The sequence below is a fragment of the Mandrillus leucophaeus genome, unplaced genomic scaffold (assembly GCF_000951045.1).
Source record: "Mandrillus leucophaeus isolate KB7577 unplaced genomic scaffold, Mleu.le_1.0 Scaffold497, whole genome shotgun sequence".
Taxonomy (NCBI): Eukaryota; Metazoa; Chordata; class Mammalia; order Primates; family Cercopithecidae; genus Mandrillus; species Mandrillus leucophaeus.
The window spans coordinates 1,442,738-1,465,400 of record NW_012105331.1 but is presented as its reverse complement, the minus strand read 5'-3'; the positions used below and the strand labels follow the sequence as shown (position 1 = coordinate 1,465,400).

Sequence of the window (22,663 nt, the reverse complement as noted above, 5' to 3'; positions counted from 1 at the left end):
AATAAGAGGGGAAAAATCTAGCACTCTGGGTAGGCAGTAGCTGTTTAAGGAAAAGAGGGGTGCAGGTGGCTACACAGAAGTGACTAGCCATCAAGGGATGAGGATGGCATTGGGATGAAAAAGGAAGGGCTGGCTCTGAGCTTCAACATGAAAGAAGTGCACATGAGAATGGTTTCTGTCAGGCCCTCACTTTGGTTATTTCTACTGCTTTCTCCTCAGGGATGATGAAGGCCCTCAATTCTTCCCCAGGGAAATGATGCAACCAGGTAACTGGATCAGAAATGAGAAAGTCAGGAAAAGGGAAAGGTTGCTTGAACAGTTACTAGGGATAAGGAAAAGGAGGCTAAAAAACAGCAGGGGGTGGCCTGGAGGGAATGTGAAACATTTCTGTGTGCTTTACACACACCTAAAAAAAGAGGACATGGACAGAAACCTAGAGAATAGGAGGACAGCATAATATAGTTACCAAGAATAAGCTAAGAGTTGGTTCCCCGGGACCAAACAGACACCAGTTCCAAAACCCACGAATTACTTACCAGCTGTCTCAATTCACCGAAGCTTCTCTTTCTTGTCTGCAAATGAGCATGAAAGTGCCACCTGTATAAAATAACGGAGGCTCCCAAAATGTAACATAGGGAAGCCTCTAGCAGCGTGTCTGGGAGGAGTAAGCATTATTTGTATTTATCGTATCAAATTAAGGTAGAGGAACACAGGAGGACAGGAGAGGATGAAAATAAAACACTACTTAGATCCTGACCCTCCTCAGTGGCAAGTAGTGAACATTCACTTTGTACAGAAGTAGCACTAAGGCAAATTAAAAGAAAGGTTCACATTTCCTCTAAAAGAAATGGTTTCTGAGACATGCCAGTACCACTTACTCATTGTTCTCTGTACTATACTATCCTCTGACAGAGCCACCTTAGTAAATGTGTGAACTGTGCTGACAACACTTGCGAACTTTCAACATAAGGGAACAGCAGGATCACTTAACAGAACAAAATCTTAAAATAATGTCAAAGCTTGATTTCACGTGGTGATGTGTGGCACTGCTCCTCACGAAATCAGGACTACCCCGGCCGGGCAGGGCCGACTAGGTTAGGGTGTCCTGCCCTCACTCACCGGGCAGGGCTTGGGATGAGCTGGACGTGACTGCCGCGGACATTTTCTGTTCAACCTTGAAGCCTTCGCTACAGGAGACCGCCTGGCAGTCGGACTGGGAAGCAAATCTGAGAAACAAAGAGAGACCAGGCGGAAAGCCCTTGGGACCAGGAAGCAGAGATGAGATTCTGGTTTGGCAGTGGCACCTGGTACCCGCTATTAATAAATAATAGGACTGTCTGACATTTATAAGGCACTTCATCGGTAATAACAGTGTCATCTCCATAAGCCACTCTATTAGTGGTAACAAATTCTAGCCCCACGCCTGCATTATCTCCTTTAGTATTCTCAACGTCCGCTAACTGCGTCTTATTACCATTTAAAGAAACCGTGGCTCCTTGAGGTAAAGTACTTCGGTCACAACGCGAGGGGGTCCAGACTTGACCCCAGACCTCCAGACTCGGGCGGGGAGGTGGCCGAGGCCTCCGGTGAGCCGCAGGGCAGCCTGCCCAGCCCCGGGAGGACCGCGTGGGCGGGCCGGGCGCGCAGGTGGCTGCACCCCACAAGGGGGCGGGCTCTGCCGGCCAGTCCGGCCCGGAACCCCTGGCAGCCGGCACACAACTACACCTGCCCCGGAGCCTGCGGCGGTGCCTGCAGCGGAGGAGCTCTGTCTTCCCCTTCATTTCACTACGAGCCCGGCGTCCCGCCGCGTGCGCCCCGGCGCAGCCCGCCAGTCCGCCCGGAGCCTGCCTAGTCGCCGCGCTGCACTCCCGGGGTGCGCCCTCTGCCCTGGCTGGGACAGAGGGCCCCGCAGCCGTCATGCTTTCCGCCATCTACACAGTCCTGGCGGGGCTGCTGTTCCTGCCGCTCCTGGTGAACCTCTGCTGTCCCTACTTCTTCCAGGACGTGGGCTACTTCTTGAAGGTAGCCGCCGTGGGCCGGAGGGCGCGCAGCTACGGGCAGCGGCGGCCGGCTCGCACCATCCTGCGGGCGTTCCTGGAGAAAGCGCGCCAGACTCCACACAAGCCTTTTCTACTCTTCCGCGACGAGACTCTCACCTACGCGCAAGTGGACCAGCGCAGCAACCAGGTGGCCCGGGCGCTGCACGACCACCTCGGCCTGCGCCAGGGAGACTGCGTGGCGCTCTTTATGGGTAACGAGCCGGCCTACGTGTGGCTGTGGCTGGGGCTGGTGAAGCTGGGCTGTGCCATGGCGTGCCTCAATTACAACATCCGCGCGAAGTCCCTGCTGCACTGCTTCCAGTGTTGCGGGGCGAAGGTGCTGCTGGCGTCGCCAGGTGAGCCCCGAGGATTGCCCTGCCCTGGCACCAGGGCTTCTCGGCGCCTTGACTAAGGAGCCACAGCGTGGCATAAGGGGTTCGCAGAGGGAGGTCAGATCGGAACTGGAGGTACAGAAAAAGAGGTTGGCAGTGTTTCCTTGAATCGCAAATAATGATCATTTAGAACCACCTGTTGTGGAAGCTAATTATGTGCTAGGTTCTGTGTTAAGCACTCTACAGGCAGTGTGGCTTTTAATCCTCACAATGGGTAGGGTTTGTTATAGGACTTTTATAGATGAGACCACTGAGTTCCTGAGAGGTGAAGCCTCATGCCCAGCCATCTATCTCCAAATTCCAAGCTCTTAATCAATACTTATAACATTTGCATTAAAATGCAGAGGCTCTTGAGTGCGAACTCTAGTGGATCCAGAGGGGCTCTTCTCACCTCTGCTGCTTGACTGGCTGTGTGATCATGGGAAAGTCACTTCTCTCTGTCCCTTGGTTTGCTCCTCTCTAATGAGGCAGGTTTCAATGGTGCTTCCAGCTCTCAACTGCTGTTAGCATCCCTGTCCCCTCCCTGCAGAACAAAGGTGACCCCACCTGATCCCCAGAGAGAAGATATTGGGGATCTGCTGCAGGGCCCTTGTGAGCCCCCACTGCATCTATAACAATAGTGACCCTTTCAGTTCTGTGGTTACCTCCTGCCACATTTCAGCCAGACTTGAAATAGTAACTTAAGTGATGACAAGGCCAGGAAGCGACAGAGAACCTGTTACTCACAGGGCTGATGGCTTTGCCCTCCCAGAGAGCTTGTCTCTGCACTTGAATAAGGACCAAGGGTTCCTTCTCTCAGTCAGTAAGAAGAGGCCTACCCAGGTGTGGGCTGAAAGACCTGGGTGACAGGGAAGGGGTCTAGGGAGCCAAGGAGCCTCAGCTTTCTAGAATGAATTTCTGTGCTAAGCGCTATAGTAGATGCTTTTATTAGCCCAGGAGATAACATATCACTACCCCCCAGCCCACCACCACCACCACTATACAGTTGAGAAAACTGAGGCTTAAAATTCCAACCTAGTTCTATCCAAATTCGAAGTCATGCTCTTTCCTACTTTTTTTTTTTTTTTTTTTTGTGACAGTCTCATTCTGTTGCCCAGGCTGGAGCGCAGTGGTGCTATTTCAGGTCACTGTAACCTCTGCCTCCCAGGCTCAAGCGATCCTCCCACCTCGGCCTCTCAAGTAGCTGGGACCACAGGCATGCACCACCATGCCCAGCTAATTTTTTTGTTATTTTTGGTAGAGACAGGGTTTCACCATGTTGCCCAGGCTGTTCTCAAACTTCTGAGCTCAAGCGATCCATCCACCTTGTGCTGGGATCCCAGCCTCCCAAAGTGCTGGGATTACAGGTGTGAGCCCCTGCACCCAGCCTCTTTCCTACATCTTATTGTCTTCCTCTGCATGAATGTAAAGTGTAAGTGTGCTGGAAGGGATGAAGCATCCAGTTGCTCTACCCCTTCATTTCATAGCTGGGGAAACTGAGGCAAACTAAAGGGGCTACAGAAAGATGAAAGGTTTATTCACTTGTGAGAAACCAGGAATCTTACACACCTGCTTCATGTGGCATGAAATAAATAATCCAAAAAATACAGGCTTTGTATAAAAGTTTAAAAGCAGAAAGCCAAGTTTTAGGCTGGACATGGTGGCTCAAGCCTGTAATCCCAGCACTTTGGGAAGCTGAGGTGGGCGGATCACTTGAGGTTAGGAGTTCAAGACTAGCCTGGCCAACATAGCAAAAATCCCATCTCTACTTTAAAAAAAAAAAAAAATTAGCTGGGCATGGTGGCACGTGCTTGTAATCCCAGCTACCTGGGAGATTGAGGCAGGAGAATCACCTGAACCCAGGAGGCAGAGGTTGCAGTAAGCTGAGATCATGCTACTGCACTCCAGCCTGGGGGACAGAGTGAGACTCCATCTCAAAAAAAGAAAAAGAAAGAAAGACAGACAGATAAGTTTAAAGGTGGCTAAATTATTTGGAAGAGATGGTCCTTTCAAGAAAATTCCTATTAATTTCTAGTTGCCTGAGAAAAGCAGTAACTTCACTACTTTGTAACTAGAAGACTCTCCTAAGCCTATTACTTTACCAGCTTACTTGGAGGGAAATTATTAACACAGTGATCTTTGTACCACTTCAAGAGGCATCTAAATTCTGTTTATCACTTTAGTATCCCAGGCCCCCTGAGAGGGAGGTCACAGGGTTTGGAGTTTTGTTGACAAAGAAGTTCAGGATTAAATGACCATAATACAGTTTGGTTCTGTAATAAAGTCAGAATTACAACCAGATACCCTCTTCCCACCCAGGCAACAGTTTTCTGCCATAGAGCTATGTGTTTACATAGAGAATATATGGAAATTTCTACATTAAAATCAAACATGAACCAGACTTTGCAGTGGACCTACGGCACTCTCTGGACAGTCAACTGACCTCTGAGGGAGGCCACATATTTGAAAAAGAGTCAGTTTTTCCAAATCACTGAGATACCTTTGCACATGAAGCAAAATTACAGTCTGTCACAGAGTTGCATGTTTACTAAACATGCCCATGGGAAAATATGTTGAATGGACTTGATTCTTAGAATTCTTTGGTGTTGGAAGGGACCTTAGAGATATTCTAACCCTATAATCCTCTAACTTTAATGAATGTGTTATACTTTTAAAAAAAAAAGTTTACAGAAGAAACTTTAATAAGCCTAAGAATCACCTGGGAAGCTTACTTTTAAAAACATTCTGAGGCCGGACTCTATGGCTCACTCCTGTAATCCTAGCACTTTGGGAAGCAGAGGAGGGAGGGTCACTTGAGCCCAGAAGTTCGAGACTAGCCTGGGCAACATAACGAAACCCCGTCTCTACAAAAAAAAAAAAAAAATTTACGGGGCATAATGGTGAGTGCCTGTGGTCCCAGTTACTGGGGAGGCCGAGGTGAAAGGATCACTTGAGCCTGGGAGGTTGAGGCTGTGCTGAGCTGTGATTGTGCCACTGTACTCCAGCCTGGGTGATAGAGTGAGACCCTGTCTCAAAACAAAAAAATAAAATTTCATCCCCAAAAATGCTGATTCAGTAAGACTATGTTGGGGCCCAGGAATGTGTATTTTTATAAGAAATCCCACCCCCAACCCCAGGTGATTTTGAAACAAATGGTCTGAGGACTAGGCTTTGAGAAACAGTCTAGTTTCCCATTGTTTTTCGTTGTTGTTGTTTGTTTGTTTGTTTCTTTGTTTTTGAAACAGAGTCTTGCTCTGTTGCCCAGGCTGGAGTGCAGTGGCACAATCTCAACTCACGGTAACCTCCGCCTCCCAGGTTCAAGCCATTCTTCTGCCTCAGCCTCCCAGGTAGCTGGGACTATAGATGCCCGCCACCATGCCCAGCTAATTTTTGTGTTTTTAGTAGAGATGGGGTTTCACCATGTTGGCCAGGATGGTCTCAATCTCTTGACCTCATGTTCCATCCACCTTGGCCTCCCAAAGTGCTGGGATTAGAGGCATGAGCTACCGCTACTGGCCTTCCCATTGTCTTATAACTATATAAACAAAGGCCTAGAGGGATGATATGAATTGCCCATGGTCTAGTGGATAGTTAGGAACAGAAAGGTAGAGATAGAACCCAGATTTTTTTTTCTCACGAGGCACTGTTTATTCTATCACACCATCTTGAACATGATACATAAATGTGAGTTTGATTCCATACTTTGAATTTCAGCCCAGGGCTTGTAGGCTAGTAAGAGCTCTTAAGCTCCATCTGTCAGTTAAATTCTGCAGTATATGTAAAGGACCAGCACAGAGGCATTTATCATGAGGATTGATCCAGTTGTTATGAATTTGGGGATTTCTTTATAAAACTTAACAGGACTCAACCCTGCAGGGCTGAGTACAGGAATTTCAGTACTCAATTACTCCTTCCAATTTTACTGTAGTTACAGAAAGTCAAGACTCACAAACACTTCCCTGAATCAAGCAGCAGCACTGTTTCCCGGAGAATATGACTTTCTCTCTGCTGTACATTTCATGATCATTCTCCAGGGCAGGGTATGATCTAGGTAATCACATGGAAAAATTGTCTCCAACGATAAGAACCTGTATCAATGTTGTAATTAATAAAAGCCAACTGGCTGGGCCAGTAGTTTCTCACACAACTTTCCAAATACAGAATATGGGTGAGACAGTAAAATATATTTTATTTCACACAATATGGGATAGTTTATAAAAACCTACAAAAGAGGACTGAGATAGTACATTTGTTCTGTTTCCATTTATCCTAGCATCAAGACCATCATTAAACTAGCTCTTCTACCAGGTAGATAACCCAGGTCTCCTGAAGGTCCCCTCGTCAGCTCACTAGCAGGGTATACACTGTCTAACTCAACACAGCCATGCGAGGCTCCCACCGTGTAGGCACTACTCTGATACAAGGCTTTAGTAACAGTTAAAGATACTCTCTGTTGCAAAACTGAGTCCCAGATAAGTTATAAAATGTTCCAGATTACCTTTGACCTGCTGTTGCAAGGTTGCAGAAAGCAAAATTAGACCTCCTTTAAACAATGTGATAAAGGAAAATGCTTACAATAGCTTTCAAAAATATTGCATCATTAAAAGCTCTAAGACCGAAGAACTTCATTACAAAACAAGTGTTGAGACCAAGGATAACCCTTGTCATCCAAACTTTTGAGTTTAGATTGAGAAAAACTGATGGTACGACAATTTGATTTTCAAAGCAAGAAACATTTGGAGGAGAAGCCACAAAAAAAAAAAAAAAAAAAAGGAAAAGAAAAAGAGAGAGTCCCAACAATGTGCAAGCTAGTTTTCTCTCTGCCATGATGGGATGGAGAAATAAGAAGATGAATTCGTTCAAGGATCTTACAGTCCAGTAAAAGAACTAAACCGCATGCACAAATGATTGTGACACCCAGGAGAATGTGCTCGGTGTGCTGGGAGAGCTACAAGTGCTGTAGAAAAACAAGCAGAGGTCAAGAGAAGGCTTTTTGGGGGCACTGACTATTGAGCTGGACAAATGCATTGGGGGAAGGGGGCATTCCAGGCAAAAGGAGCACCAGAGGCACTTCTGATCAGGTGCTTAAAACAGTGAGATGCTTCATTAAAGTGTATTGCGATGTAAGAACAATGGCAGGCTGGACTTAATAATAGTCATTTTTTTAAGCTGTTTCCTGAAGGGACTCAGGAAATGGAAAAAATAGGGACTCAGAGAGTCCAAAGAATGGCCAACAGCAGTGGCCTCACTTCCACAGAAGGAAATATTTAATTTTTTAATGCCAACTTTAGTCCAGAATCAAGGCACAGAAATAATCTAATCTCCACTCTTCTCACCTCTTTGGGCTGCCCAAGGAGTAACTTAAATGAGGTGCTTCAATGCACTTTGTCTCAAAGGCTTAGAATTCTCTCATACATCTTTGAATAATTCCCTAGTAATGTCTAGCACATAGTAGGCAGTCAATAAATGCCTGTTGGGCAGGGCGTGGTGGCTCATGCCTGTAATCTCAACACTTTGGGAGGCCAAGATGGGCCTCCTGACCTGAGGTCAGGAGTTTGAGATCAGCCTGGCCAACATGGCGAAACCCTGTCTCTATTAAAAATACAAAAATTAGTCGGGCATGGGGCGGGCACCTGTAATCCCAGCTACTCGGGAGGCCGAGGCACAAGAATCACTTGAACCTGGGAGGCAGAGGTTGCAGTGAGCCAAGATCACACCATTGCCAGGGTGACAGAGTGAGACTGTCCAGATAGGTAGGTAGGTAGGTAAGTACGTAGGTGGATGGATGGATGCATACATACATACATACATAATAGATAGATAGTGTCTGTTGAATTAATGGGTTCCATTATTCTGGTTGATTGTGACAGGCTTTCTTCCCTGAAGCTTAAGGACCACTGGGTTGGGCATGAGGGCCTGAAAAATGATGTAACAAAATCAGATGTGAAAATATCCATTTAAACTCAATCTCCGCTGGGCCCGGCCTTACCCTACTACAGGCTTACTTATCTCCCAAATGTCCTCCTAATCAATAACCGTGTCCAGCCCTCTGGCAGTGCATGGTAGGACAGCGGTGTTCTCCTCGGGTCTCAGTGCAGCGAGCAAGCCGGTGGTGAGCACAGGATGGGCTGGAAAGGATCTGTGAGTAGGATGGTGGAGGACCCTGTGCAAGGACAGAAACCCAGACACCAAATGATTAATATATCCAAGGACTGGGTTTCCCAGCCTAGTAGCCCAAGGAAAGGTAGCTTAAAGATATTCTCTAAAATTTTTCTTCTTTCACTGCTCTTAACTGAAGCTTGCAAAGGAGGTGATTGTACATCTCCATCCAAGAACAAAATTAGCACTTTGCTGGCATATATGGGAATGTACTTTATTTTCTTCAGAAACAGGGAATTAAGAGGTAAAAACAAACTCTGAATCAGGTGTTAATGTTATTGAATCTGAAAGATAAGGATAGAGTTCAGATTATTCTATATAATAAGTGGCTAGTATTTGAAAAGGACCTTCCCACAGCCTCTGAGAAAAAGGAAGTAGATTGTTGGTAGACAGATGACATGGTTGCTTACAGATATCAAATGCTAACAATTATGTAAGGCCTTGTGTGACCTAGTAACTCAGGATAAGGAATTACCTTTGATTCCAGGGCTATCTAGAAAGCAAGAGTTCATATAAGCAAGAACTTTAACTTGGAGAAATAAAAATTAACATCAAGGAGATTACTACTTAATTACATAAATGTAAAATGAGAATGTATTTCCTTGTTAAATTTTTGCTTACTCCTGGTGGAACTTAAGCATTTTTATGACCTCTGGGTGGTTTGTTTTGTGTGGGGAAGAGGGAGGAGTACACACACGTCTCTCTCTACATATATATATAGTATTATAATATGTGTCATCTTGCTGTACAAAATACTATCATTCCAAACTGCCAATGATTGAGATACAAAATTACAGTTACAAATGGCATTTTAGGAACTATTTTTAGATTGTCTTCAAGGACTATGTTATTAATAGTACTAGTTTGTGTTTCAGTTGCTTTCCTGAGTGAAGAAAAGAGATAAACCTTCAAGCTTGACTTGCTCATTAACCAACCATTTCATGATGAGAGTACATTTCCTTTCACTACCTTCCTTTTGGACCTTACCTTCTTGGTAAATATTTCTGGGGTGTTTTGTTTAATCCAGTCAGTTACTCATTCACTGAGGCAGTCTAGTAGCAGAACAAGCTACTAAACTGAATGTTTTTCTATTGGAAAGCTGCAGGTTTAGCCTGAGCACCTAACGCCTTAGTAATGAAGATTGATTCAGCTCACCACCCACCCAATCTCCCTGCCTTCTAGCAATGGGCTTGTTTATTCAGAAAATTCCTTTTTCCTGAAAAAAAAAAAAAAAAAAAGGCAGGGACAGACTTAATATGCTACCTTAATTTTTTAAAATTTTCTTTGAACAGACTTTAAGGGGATGGGGGAGTGGTGTTGTAATCACTTGATTTTTCAACACCCAAGTGTGTGCTCTTTCTCTAAGGGTTTATTTCAGTCTATAACTTAAAACTATACTGATGAAGAACTAACTGATGGAGCTGCTCTACACCCTTCAGGCAACTTTCTGTGACTACTGTTTCTCATACTCAAACTTTCAATAAAGCTTGAGGTTTTGCTCTTCAAGAAAAGATCATCCATGTTACTCATTAAAGGCAGATCCACATGATTGAACAAGCACTGAGCAGAAGGCCAAGCAGCCAGCCTCTTCCAAGAACTAAGGCACTTTGCTAGAACTTAATCTGAATGGCTCATACAAGGAGGTGGGAATCTCAGAAACCCAGAATGATTCTTTTCATTTTGCACGTGACCCTCCATACACTGGCTTGGTGAATCTCTTCTCATTTGTAGAAATAAGATTACTGGTATCTATATCACAGGGTTTTTATGAAAATTATGTGAAGTGATATATGTATAAAACTATACCAACAGTTCTATGCAAATGAAAATTTTAAATGTTTGTTATTAGTAATGAGAGAGGTGGGTGCATGCTGTGATGTGCCACCCAGATCCCCGCTTTAGGACTGGCAGACTCACTCTTCAGCACCTGGGAGCTCTCAGCTGAGACCTCTCCCAGGACTTGTCCTTGGTTGAAGAGAGACACTTTGCCCAAGGTTAAGCACCACCACCCCAGCGTGAGTCCATTGGGCTGGTCAAAGGGCAGGTGTGAAGGCACAGCCTACCTCCCTTAATTTGGGACAACCCTGAAGGGCATCCCAGGTCCAGAGTCCCCTTAGGATTAGAGGATCTGCTGAGGGAGGCTTCTGATGTGTCTGCATTACAGTTCAATGTCTCCCTCTATCGAGTCTACTTCCCTTGCAGCCTCACAGGTCCCATTCCCAAGAGCACTCCTGCATGCACATCTCAGAGTCTCAGAGAACCCAACCTTGACAAATAGAATTATAGCTTATATGTTCTAGTTGATATTCACTCTTAGATGAGCAGACTTTACAATAAGAATTATAAAAGATAGATAGATATTTTATGCTTAAATTAGAAAATATGTAGGCCAACCAGGCACAATGGCTCATGCCTGTAATCACAACACTTTGGGAGGCCAAGGTGGGTAGATCACACTTGAGGTTGGGAGTTCAAGACCAGCCTGGCCAACATGGTGAAGCCCCATCTCTACCAAAAGTACAAAAATTAGCCGGGTGTGGTGGCAGGCATCTGTAATCCCAGCTACTCGGGAGGCTGAGGCAGGAGAATCGCTTGAACCCAGGAGGCAGATATTGCAGTGAGTTGAGATCACACCATTGCACTCCAGCCTGGGTGACAGAGTGAGACTCCATCTCAAAATAAAAAAAAGACATTAAATATCAACTAGATAGTTGACAGGTAGATTCACATCCAGAATTTCCTTTCAAATTTCATTTTTTCTTTCTACATCTTTAAGGGAAGAAAGGCTTCCATAGTGTGTCCTGATATGGTTGGCAAGCCACTGGAAACTCAAGTCTGCCCAAATAACAAATCTATACCAACAGCCTACAGGAGATGGAAGGAAATGGTGTAGGGCAGGGGCAATGGCCCTCCCTTCAGATTAGATGACTTGCATAAAAGGTCAGGAATCACAGACTACATGCCTGCAGAGAGCCAGCTAGGAACATGAATGAAGTACACATGATGTGAAGTTGCTTAGACTGTGATCAAGCATGACACCAGCTTAATTACATTTCCTTTTGTTATTATTAATGTTTCATACTAATACCTGAGTACATTTTTCTTTTTTTTAAGGTTCCTTTTTTTTTTTTTTTTTTTTTAGACAGGGTCTCACTCTGTTGCCCAGGCTGGAGTCCAGTAACATAATCATGGCTCACTGCAGCCTTGACCTCCCAGGCTCAGGTGATCCTCCCACCTCAGCCTCCAAAGTAGCTGGGACTACAGGTGTGCGCCACCACATCCGGCTAACATTTTTTTGTGTGTGTATTTTTTTTATAGAGGTGTTTTGCCATGTTGCCCAGGCTAGCTGTGAGTACATTTTTCTTAAAAAAAAAAAAAAAAAAAAGTACGGAAAAACTTAAAGTCCCTTTTGACCTACCATTTTCCCCCCATTAAGATGATTACTTGGAGGTGAAAAAGAAAAAAGAAAAAAAAAAAAAAAAGACTGTTACTAAGTCCTATCTATTCTACATACCAGATATCTCTTGAGTACATTCACTTCTCTCTACCCACCGCTGCCTACACAGTGTAGACAAGCTTCATCTAACAGCTGGTCTCCCTACCTCTGCTCACTGCCCCTCCAGTCCACTTGCCTGGCTTAAGCCAGGCCCTCAGGGACCTGCTTTCTAAGTCTCCAGCCTCTTCTCCCAACCTTATTCCCCTCCTACTCCACATTCCAGTCAGCTTTAACCTCTTTTGGTTACTCGGGCCTCAGGCTGCTTTGGCTCTGGGCCTTTGCATAAGCCGTTCCACTGCCCAGACGCAGGCTTAGTCAGTCCCAGCGAATCTTCATCTCCACCATCTGCTCATCTTTCAGGTCTCAGTTTACAGGGCACTTCTTCTAGGTCGTCTTTCTGCCCCCCCACCACCACCTGCTCCCCAAATACCTTCTCCTTCCCCAGTTGTGACACCTATGGCCACTTATTTTGATTTTTGTTTGTTTCTCCTCTATTAGACCTGGGCTCTATGAAAACAGGGACAGTGTTTTGCTCACTGTCATATCCAGCGTGTAGAGACCTGCCTGGCACACAGGGAACACTCTTTAAACAGATGTTGAATAAATGTTGGGAGGGAGGGAATGAGAATGGATCCAGGTAACTTATGAACGGGTTGTTTGACTATGGACCCTGAGTCTCATGACAGGAGGAAAGACAGGAGATTTCACCGTTCTTTAGCAGTAGGAGTTGCTGTTTTTAAATTTACCTCTGTGGGCCCTTACTTGTAAGCAAGGCATACTTGTATCTCAGAAATTATTTCATCTTACATTATGTTTTCTTAAAGGTTTATCAACTCGCAGATCTGAATCCTGTAAGCAGCTTTAGCTTATTCCTCTGTCTCTTCCACACTAATATCATACTTTGTGCAAATTTTTTCAATTATAAACATTTATTGAGCACTTATCTAGTAGTTCTGGGGGTGCAAAGATGATTTGGTTATGAGCTTAATTTCAAAGATCTCCCTGTCTAATAGAGGAGAAAATGAATTAAACCACATCTGCCAGGCATGGTAGCTCACACCTATAATCCCAGCACTTTGAAAGGCAGAGGTGGGAGGATTGCTTGAGCTCAGAAGTTGGAGATCAGCCTGGGCAACGTAGTGGGACACCATCTCTACAAAAAGTTAGCTGGGCATATGGTACTCATGTAGTCCCAGTTACTTGGGAGGCTGAAATGGGAGGATCACTTGAGTCCAGGAGGTTGACGCTGCAGTAAGCCATGATCACACCACTGCACTCCAGCCTGGGAGACAGAGCAGGACCCTGTCTCAAAAGAAAAAAAAAATTGAACCCTATCAGACTGTATATAAGTGCCCTGATAATTGTAAATACGGGCTTCTATGGGAGCTGTAGAAGGGAGCAGCTAACTTTGTGGGGAGGGGGGAAGGTAACAGAAAAGAAGTGCTACCTACACTGAGTCTTGAAGGATAAGCAGGAGTTTTCCAGGTGACCAGCGGGTGAGAGACCATGAAACAACCTGGACAAAAGTAATGAGACGTGAACATACGGGTACCTTCAGAGATTGTCCATACATCAGTGTGGTTAGAGGAAAGAGGGCAAGAGGTAGAGAGTAGGAGATGACACAGAATACCAGCAGGAGTGGGACTGGGAGGGACCTCTGGACCTCCCGAATAAGGGGAGTGGATTCTGTGACAAGGGATGAACAGCCCTAAAAAACAGGGTGGCAGCAAGAAGTTGGATGAGAGTGAAGCTGATAAATTAGAAGCAGGAAGAGACTCAAGGGCAGGACATTGGTCAGGAGGCTATAGCAATAATCTAGGTAGGATATAATGAGGACGTGAGCCAAGGCAGTGGCACAGGAGTGGATGCTGCCATCCCAGTTTCTGCAACAGTCATGTTTCTGGTAACCTTTCTGAAGTGCTGAAGGACTAGAGAGCAACCAGACAAAAATTAAAAAAAAAAAAAATGTAAAGGAGGGGAATAGAGATTCTTGGGGCAAAAGAAAAAAAGAGAACTGTTCAATAAAGAAAGTACAATCATAGCACTTTACTTGGCTCTGCAGTGAGTATTTTCATAGTCATAATTGTGTTGATTCTGATTGTTGGTTTTCAGCTTCTAGAGCAAATCCATAAAGCTGGGAAGACAGAATAATGGTATCAGAATAAATGTTAAATGTAAATGCTATTACCCTAGACAATGTAAAGTGAAGATAATAACTGTCAGAAATGGACAGGGTGAAATGGAAGTAGGAATCAAAATTGATAGGCCAAGAACTAGCAGGAAATGCATATATTTTGGTGATGGAGAGGTAATTGCCAGAAGAAACAGCTTTTAAAAAATTGACAATGGTGGGCTGGGTGCTGTGGCTCACACCTGTAATCCCAGCACTTTGGGAGGCCAAAGTAGGTGGATCACGAGGTCAGGAGATCAAGACCATCCTGGCTAACACAGTGAAACCCCATCTCTACTAAAAATACAAAAAAAAAAAAAAAATTAGCCAGGTGTGGTGGCAGACATCTGTAGTCTCAGCTACTCGGGAGGCTGAGGCAGGAGAATGGCAGGAACCCGGGAGGTGGAGCTTTGCAGTGATCCGAGATCACGCCACTGCACTCCAGCCTGAGTGACAAAGTGATACTTCATCTCAAAATAAATTAATTAATTAATTTAATTTAATTTAATTTAATTTAAAAAATTGACAGTGGTTTCCCCTAGGCAATAGCTTTAGTTGTGAGGAAGGCCTGGGTAAGGACTTGTTTATTTTCATTATAAACCCTTTTGTACTATTTGATTTATTGTTACCAGGTGCATGAGTCTTTTGATTAAAATATTTTTTTAAATTTTAAATGCATCTATCCTGGTGATATTTCTTGTCTTCATGGAGATATCATACACAAACATCTGAAAAACAAAGCATATCAGATGAATTAGGTATAGCCTCCCCAAGGTAATTCCCTGATACATTTAGTCACCTTCCTACCCAGCACTTTGGGAGGCCGAGGTGGGTGGATCACGAGGTCAGGAGCTCGAGACCATCCTGGATAACACCGTGAAACCCTGTCTCTACTAAAAATACAAAAAATTAGCCGGGCGTGGTGGCGGGCACTTATAGTCCCAGCTACTGGGAGACTGAGGCAGGGGAATGGCATGAACCCAGGAGGCGTAGGTTGCAGTGAGCCGAGATCACGCCACTGTACTCCAACCTGGGTGACAGAGCGACGCTCCATCTCAAAACAAAACAAAAAAAAAAGAATAAGTATATTCACTTCCGTTATCACAATTCAAGACAAGTAGGCTTAAAAGCAGTCTCACTTTACTGCTTAAAGGCACAAAATCCAAGTGGCAAGCCTGAAATGTGGTTTGCATATTAAATCAGTGCCTTTAAAATGTTTGACCTTAACCCAGTAAGAAATACTTTTGTGCATGACCCAGTACCCACACACCCACATAACTGAAACAGAACTTTTAAAAATGAATAGCCCTGTTCATCTATTAAGAATAGTTCCTATAACAGTGTTATAGGAATACTGCTATATGGAAGAAGTAATATTAAGGGTAGTGTGTACTAGGCATTGTTCAAGGAGCTCTATAATATTTGTTGATAAGATTCTGCCACCACTTTTGAGATGGGTGCTATTTTTACTTCCACTTCAGAGATTCAGAAAATGATGCTTAGAGAGGTTAAGAACTTCTCAAGATAAGCAGTAGAACTGTCAGTAGAACTGTTACCTTTTACTATGTTAAGATGTGCTTCAAAATTTCTATTTCCTTCTTTTAAGTATTTTTCATTTTTTTAAATATCACTCAGTTTAAATGATTTTAACAATCCACTACTGTAATTATGACCCACAGGTTGGGAAACACTGCACTAAATTAATCACTCCTTTTTTTCCCCTCAGATTGGAGAATGTGCTTATGAAATTTAGAGCTTATTTCTCAGATCAGTTTAACCTTCCTAGGAAATTACTTGTTACTGATGCATAAGAAAAAATTGTTACATAAAGTTAGCTTCTATCATCTTTGTTAATTAGCATGGCTCCCTTCTTTTCATTTCTCTTCTCCTTCCTTAAAATTTTCTCTCTTTTTTTCATCTTTAGTCCTGTGTGGCACATATTAGGAATAGCTACATTTATTTCTGGAGTTATATTTAGATATATATCAGTTACACACTGATATTTCTTGGGTTTTGCCCATATGTCCATTGGTTTGCACTTGCCACAAGAAGTACAGATTTCAGCCAACCATCTGCTATGCTTGTGAAACCATCAAAACCCAACCTTCCCTCAGTATTGGAATCTCGTGATTTTTTTTCAAATGTAGTAAATTTCATGTTTAAAATGCATAATAGGGCTGGGTGCAGTGGCTCACGAGCTCTGTAATCCCCACACTTTGGGAGGCCAAGATGGGAGGATTGCTTGAGGCCAGCAGTTCGAGACCAGCCTGGTTGACATAGACCCCCTCTCCATTGAAATAATAATAATAATAATATAAAATACATAATGATAAGCATCATTTGTCATGTCCACACATTTAAGCAAAAAAAAAATATGCTGAAAATAAAATTATGATGCTTATTGATGCACTAATAGAACTTTAATAGACTGATTTAGTTGTTTTGATTTTTTTCTTATTAAATTAAGACCTACAAGCAGCTGTTGAAGAGATACTGCCAAGCCTTAAAAAAGATGATGTGTCCATCTATTATGTGAGCAGAACTTCTAACACAGATGGGGTTGACTCTTTCCTGGACAAAGTGGATGAAGTATCAGCTGAACCTACCCCAGAGTCATGGAGGTCTGAGGTCACTTTTTCCACTCCTGCCTTATACATCTATACTTCTGGAACCACAGGTAAAAATAAAGGGGGGATTCCCCAAAAAAATGGATCTGAAGGAGTTAAATGTTGGCACAGGTTTTCAAATCTCTTTCTTTGGCAAAACTTATTGGATAACTAATACTTCAGGAGATTTAGTTATTTGCCTGTGGGAACTGATCTTATTTCATAGCATGTGATCTCATTTGGGTTTCTCCAAGCTATGCCTATTTTCCCCCAGTTGGTATAGAACAGATAAAGAGGTTAACCAAGAACTACAGAAGGAGTTATGATGATGAATGAGATTTGACACTGAATGGGTAGTTGGAATTGTTTTTCATGCTTGTTGTGTTTTGATTATATTATGTCCGGAGTCCATATAGACTTTATAATTGATTATAAATGGAACACAGGAGAAGACCAGTGAACAACTGGGGGTTCTGTTTATATAAATGTTTTAACCATTATCTTCCCATGCAACACTGATTTGGAGCTGTTTGGTGCTGTGGATGTGGGGTGGCTATAGCATAAGGCCTAAAATACTGTATTTCATCAAATCTAGGATGCCTTCAACTGTAAGCTGCACCATTATGAGCCACTAAGAAGAAATACTACCAATTAACAATGTCATGGGAGCACTGCTCTATGGAAGAAGCAATATTAAGGGTAGTATGTGTACTAGGCATTCTTCAAGGGGCTTTACAACATTTGTTGATAAGATTCTGCCCCTACTCTTGACATGGGTACTATTTTTACTTCCATTTTAGAGATTCAGAAAATGATACTTAGAGAGGTTAAGAACTTCCCAAGATAAGCATTAGAACTGTCAGGATTCACCTTGGAGGCTGATTCCACAGCTCATACAATTGACAGCTCTATCCCTAGTACCTTCTTGTTTGTTCATGTGATAGATATTTAGTGTCTGCCTACTATAGGCCAGGAAGACCAAAATGTAATAATATGAAGCCTGAGGGGTATATTTAAAAGAAGGACAGGAAGTCAGCCCCAGCATGCCAATTACTATTATCAATATTGGAAAATTGAATCTGTGAGTCTTTTACCTCTGTTGATTAAAATTTTAATTTAATTTAAGCAGGTAATACATGTCTTCTCCTTGTTAAATAATCAACAGACCAGGCTAAAATGTCCTTTGAGCCTTTTATCTCAGCTACAGCTGACAGGAACTGTCTCCTTCGCCTCGACAGGCCCTCAGCACCCACCTGAGCTCACAGTTCCTGGACCTGAGTTTAACCTGATTGTTGGCCTCACTTCATACGGTCACTTTTGCTAAGTATTTAAGTAAATGAGAAGAAGCCAGAATTGATATATTAAAGCTGGTGCCCAAAACATAATCTCTCTCATTTTTTTATTTTTTTATTTTTATTGCCAGGCCAACAGAAAGGTGAGCTGGCACAATTAACCAATTGCTTCTGCTGCACACAGACATTCCCTTAACATATGGGACTTTTATCATCATTTCTTAATAGAATGGTAAAATTAAATTGTAAATGTTTATTTGGGAAAGGATTGAGCCCTTGGTTAGTGAGGGGGAAATTCAGTCTTAGTACTGTGTAAACAAGTATGAAACTTTGTTATAATGCTGTTTTCACAGTCAAATAGAAAATTCCTTTTAGGGAGAAAAAGGAGAATGAGCATTCTCTGATTTAATCTCTTAAGTCAGAATTTATATTTAATTGGAAGACAATTGAATGGGTGTTTATTTTACTTTTTTCATTTTCTCTGAATCAAATATTTACTAGGCCAAGCACAGTGGCTCACATCTATAATCTCAGAACTTTGGGAGGCTAAGGCAGGAGGTTCACTTGAGCCCAAAAGTTTGAGACCAGGCTGGGCAACATAGCAAGACCCCATCTTTACAAAAACATTAAAAAATTAGCTGGCATAGTGGCACACCTTGTAGTCCTAGCTACTTGGGAGACAGAGGTGGGAGGATCACTTGAGCCCAGGAGTCTGAGGCTACAGTGATGTGCCACTGTACCCCATGCTGGGTGACAGAGCAAGACACTGTCTGTAGAAAAAAAAAATTGCTAAGTTACTCTTGTAAACATTAATTAAAAGAATTCATTTAAACAGTTGGAGAACAAATGTTCCTGTTCCTGAAAGGAAGTCATTGGCACAAAATTATATAATAGTTACCAGATATTCTCATTTCTTCATTAATACAAAATCTTAATTTAGGAAAGTTCTGAAAGTACTTCAGCGCAACAAAGATGAGCATTTCTTTTTAAAAAACTCAGAGGCCAGGCACGATGGCTCTTATCTACAATCCCAACACTTTGGGGCCAAGATGGGAGGCTTACTTGAAGCCAAGAGTTCAAGATCAGTCTGGACAATAAAGCAAGACCTCGTCTCTACAAAAAATATACATAAATAAATTAGTCAGGCATGGTGGTGCACACCTGTGGTCCCAGATACTTGCGGGGATGAGACAAGAGGATCACTTGACCTGAGGCTGTGGTGAGCCTTGAACACCACTACACTCCAGCCTGGCAACAGAGTGAAAGACTATCTCAAAAATAATATTAATAATAATATATAAAACAAAACAAAAAAACTGGCCCATTGTCAAAGAAAATGAATTTTGAATTGTATTTACAATAATGGTAGGTTGCTGACCATATTTGTCTGCCTCGGAACAAGTTGCTGCTACTTGGGCAATATCCGGTGAATGTACCATCAAGTATTAAAGAATCTGAGTCAACAGAGATCTGTCTTCCTCTTCATGAAGTCTACTTACCCACTCAGAATCTGAAACTCCTTAGTCCCCTTCCCAGTGACTTCATGCCCTCCCCAGTTGAACTGTTCTTCCATGGGAAACAATATAAGCAAACACTTAACAGAAGAAAATCTTACAAAAAACGTATATAAATTATGGTTAAGAATATGCAAACGCATTTAGTCTAATGTACTAAAACTACATGGAGATACCGTTTTTCACCTTTCTGACTGGCAAAGGTCCCAACATTTAAGAGCACACATTGACAAGGCTAGGAGGAAACAGGCATACTCATGTATTGCTGGTAGGAGAATGAATGGGGACACCCCTTATAACTGGCAATGTGGCAGTTATTTATCAAGATTACAAAGACTTTTTTTTTGAGACAGGGACTCAATCTGTTGCCCAGGCTGGAGTACAGTGGCAGGATCAGGGCTCACTGTAGCCTCAACCTCCTGGGCTCAAGCAATCCTCCCACCCAAGTAGCTAGGACTACAGATGCATGCTGCCACGCCCAGCTAATTTGTTTTACTTTTTGTTGAGGAGGGGTCTCACTATGTTGCCCAGACTGGTGCTGAACTCCTGGGCTCAAGCGATCCTCCTGCCTCAGCATCCCAAAGTGCTGGGATTACAGGACTGGCCATCTTTTATCTTTTGACACAACAATCTCACTTCTGTGAATTTATCCAAAAGATATGGTGTCATTCATATGTGAACTGCCATATGGACGAGGTTCTTCACTGCAGCATCATTTGTAACAGCAAATAGTATAAATAAATTATAATAGACTCATAAAAGGACTTCTGAAGGAGCTGAGAAAGAGAATAAATAAATGAATAAGAAAAATCTCTATGTACAAACATGAACAAATCTCCAATAAACAGTGTTAAGCAGCAGAGACAAAAAACATGCAAAAGAGTGTGCATTTTTTTTTTTTTTTTTTGAGACAGAGTCTGACTCTGTCACCCAGGCTGGAGTGCAGTGGCACTATCTCAGCTCACTGCAACCTCCACCTCCCAGGTTCACGCCATTCTCCCGCCTCAACCTCCCAAGTAGCTGGGACTACAAGTGCCCACCACCACGCCTGGCTAATTTTTTGTATTTTTAGTAGAGACAGGATTTCACCATGTTAACCAGGCTGGTCTCGATCTCCTGACCTTGTGATCCACCCACTTTGGCCTCCCAAAGTGCTGGGATTACAGGTGTGAGCCATCGCACCCGGCTGAGTGTGCATATTTTTTAATGGAAAAGGCAAGAACATATAAGGAAATGTTCATATTTGCTTTGTTTGTATAAACTAACTCCAGTACATAAGAAATCTCTCTGACTCCCAGCCTTCACATCTGTGGATTGGAGAATATAATTCTGTTTATGTCATACATAAATATGTTATGGAAATTAAATGACATTTTTTAAATTTCATGCAAAATGGTAGCCACAGAGCAGAAATTCAATAGACATTCATTCCTCTGTTTTCTGTTTCTCTTCAGATTACTACCATCTAACCATCTAACTCAGGGGTTAGCAATCTGTGGCTTGTGGGCCAAATACAGCCTCCCACCTGTTTTTATAAATAAAGTTTTATTGGAACACAGCCACACTCCATTTATGTGTGTGTGTATGGCTGCTTTTGACCACAATAGCAGAGTTCAGTTGTTGCAACAGAGATTGTATGACCCACAAAGCCTAAAACATTTACTCTCTGGTCCTTTATAGAAAAAATGTGTCAACTTCTGGTCTAACCGGTCATGGCCCTTCCCAGTGCAATTCTCAAAATACAGGATGATTAATCTTCCTAAGCCAGATCTCTCTCCTACACTGTAAATGCCCAATCTTGGTTAACTCATACCTTCTCTTGTATATTTGCAAAGGTCTTCCAAAAGCGGCCATGATCACTCATCAGCGCATATGGTATGGAACTGGCCTCGCTTTTGTAAGCGGATTGAAGGCAGATGATGTCATCTATATCACTCTGCCCTTGTACCACAGTGCTGCACTATTGATTGGCTTTCATGGATGTATTGTGGCTGGTAAGCTTTTCCTACAAAGTGTTGGAGGCGAGTGCACATTTACATTTTCTCACAAGGAACAGTAGTATAAAATTTGGCTACGCTGCTGTCTGCTCGGAACAGTCTTCAATTTTGCTTTAACAATAAGGCTATTTGACTCATATTACAAGCAAGCATCTAAAATAATCTGTTTTTTCATGCCTGCTTATCTAATAATATAATGCTATAATTGTTCAGTATATCAAGAGAGAAACTCCTTTAAAATATTTTAGAGCTGGGTGCAATGGTTCACACCTGTATTCCCGGCACTTTGGGAGACCAAGGCAGGAGGATTGCTTGAGGCCAGGAGTTCAAGACCAGCCTGGGCAACAGAGCAAACCTCATCTCTACAAAAAAAAAAAAAAAAATAGCCAGGCATGGTGGCTCGAGTCTGTAGTCCCAGCTACCCAGGAGGCTGAAGTAAGAGAATTGCTTGAGTCCAAGAGTTCAAGATTGCAGTGAGCTGTGATTGCACCGCTGCACTCCAAGCTGGTTGACAGAGTGAGACCTCAACTGTGAAAAATAAAATAAAAATAAAAATAAAAAATTATCTGTATCTAGGTTATGACACTTGAATCTTAGATTCTATGTCATGTCATTTCCATCTTTAGAAACTTACATGTTGATCTCCATCAGCATCTGATTTAAACTTCTTCAGTTGTGTGCACTCTTCTGCAGCCTCCCCTGTTTCCACAGCTTTTCAGCTCTACTAGAAGGAGAGAAGATGGCAACTCCATCAGAATACTTGGCTTGGCTTGCCATCTCTTCTCTTTCCTTCTCAGACTTTACTATTCAAATTGGAGTTGCCATCCTCTCTCCTTCCAGGAGGATTTATGTCACTTGTATACGTTACCGCAAAGTTCAATAGCCACCTCTTCCAGGAAGCTATCTGTAACTTTCTGACTGAACTAAAAAGCAACTTTTTCTCCCATGTGGCATTTCATTTTAAATAATCATATATGTATATATAAAAATATATACACATATGTATATACACACACATA

At 42.8% G+C, this 22,663-nt stretch overlaps 1 protein-coding gene across 2 annotated transcripts in view; it reads left to right on the top strand.

Moving 5' to 3' along the window:
• The first annotated feature begins 1,690 nt into the window (after positions 1-1,690).
• SLC27A2 (solute carrier family 27 (fatty acid transporter), member 2) overlaps positions 1,691-22,663 on the top strand; it is a 72,192-nt gene continuing 51,219 nt past the window's right edge. The window contains exons 1-3 of one of the 2 annotated variants that reach the window (XM_011995770.1): positions 1,691-2,395; positions 16,703-16,912; positions 21,483-21,641. In XM_011995770.1, coding sequence (XP_011851160.1) covers positions 1,918-2,395; positions 16,703-16,912; positions 21,483-21,641 — 847 coding nt within the window. In that variant the 5' untranslated portion in view covers positions 1,691-1,917. The remainder of the gene's footprint in view (positions 2,396-16,702; positions 16,913-21,482; positions 21,642-22,663) is intronic. The other variant, XM_011995771.1, reaches the window with a different exon arrangement.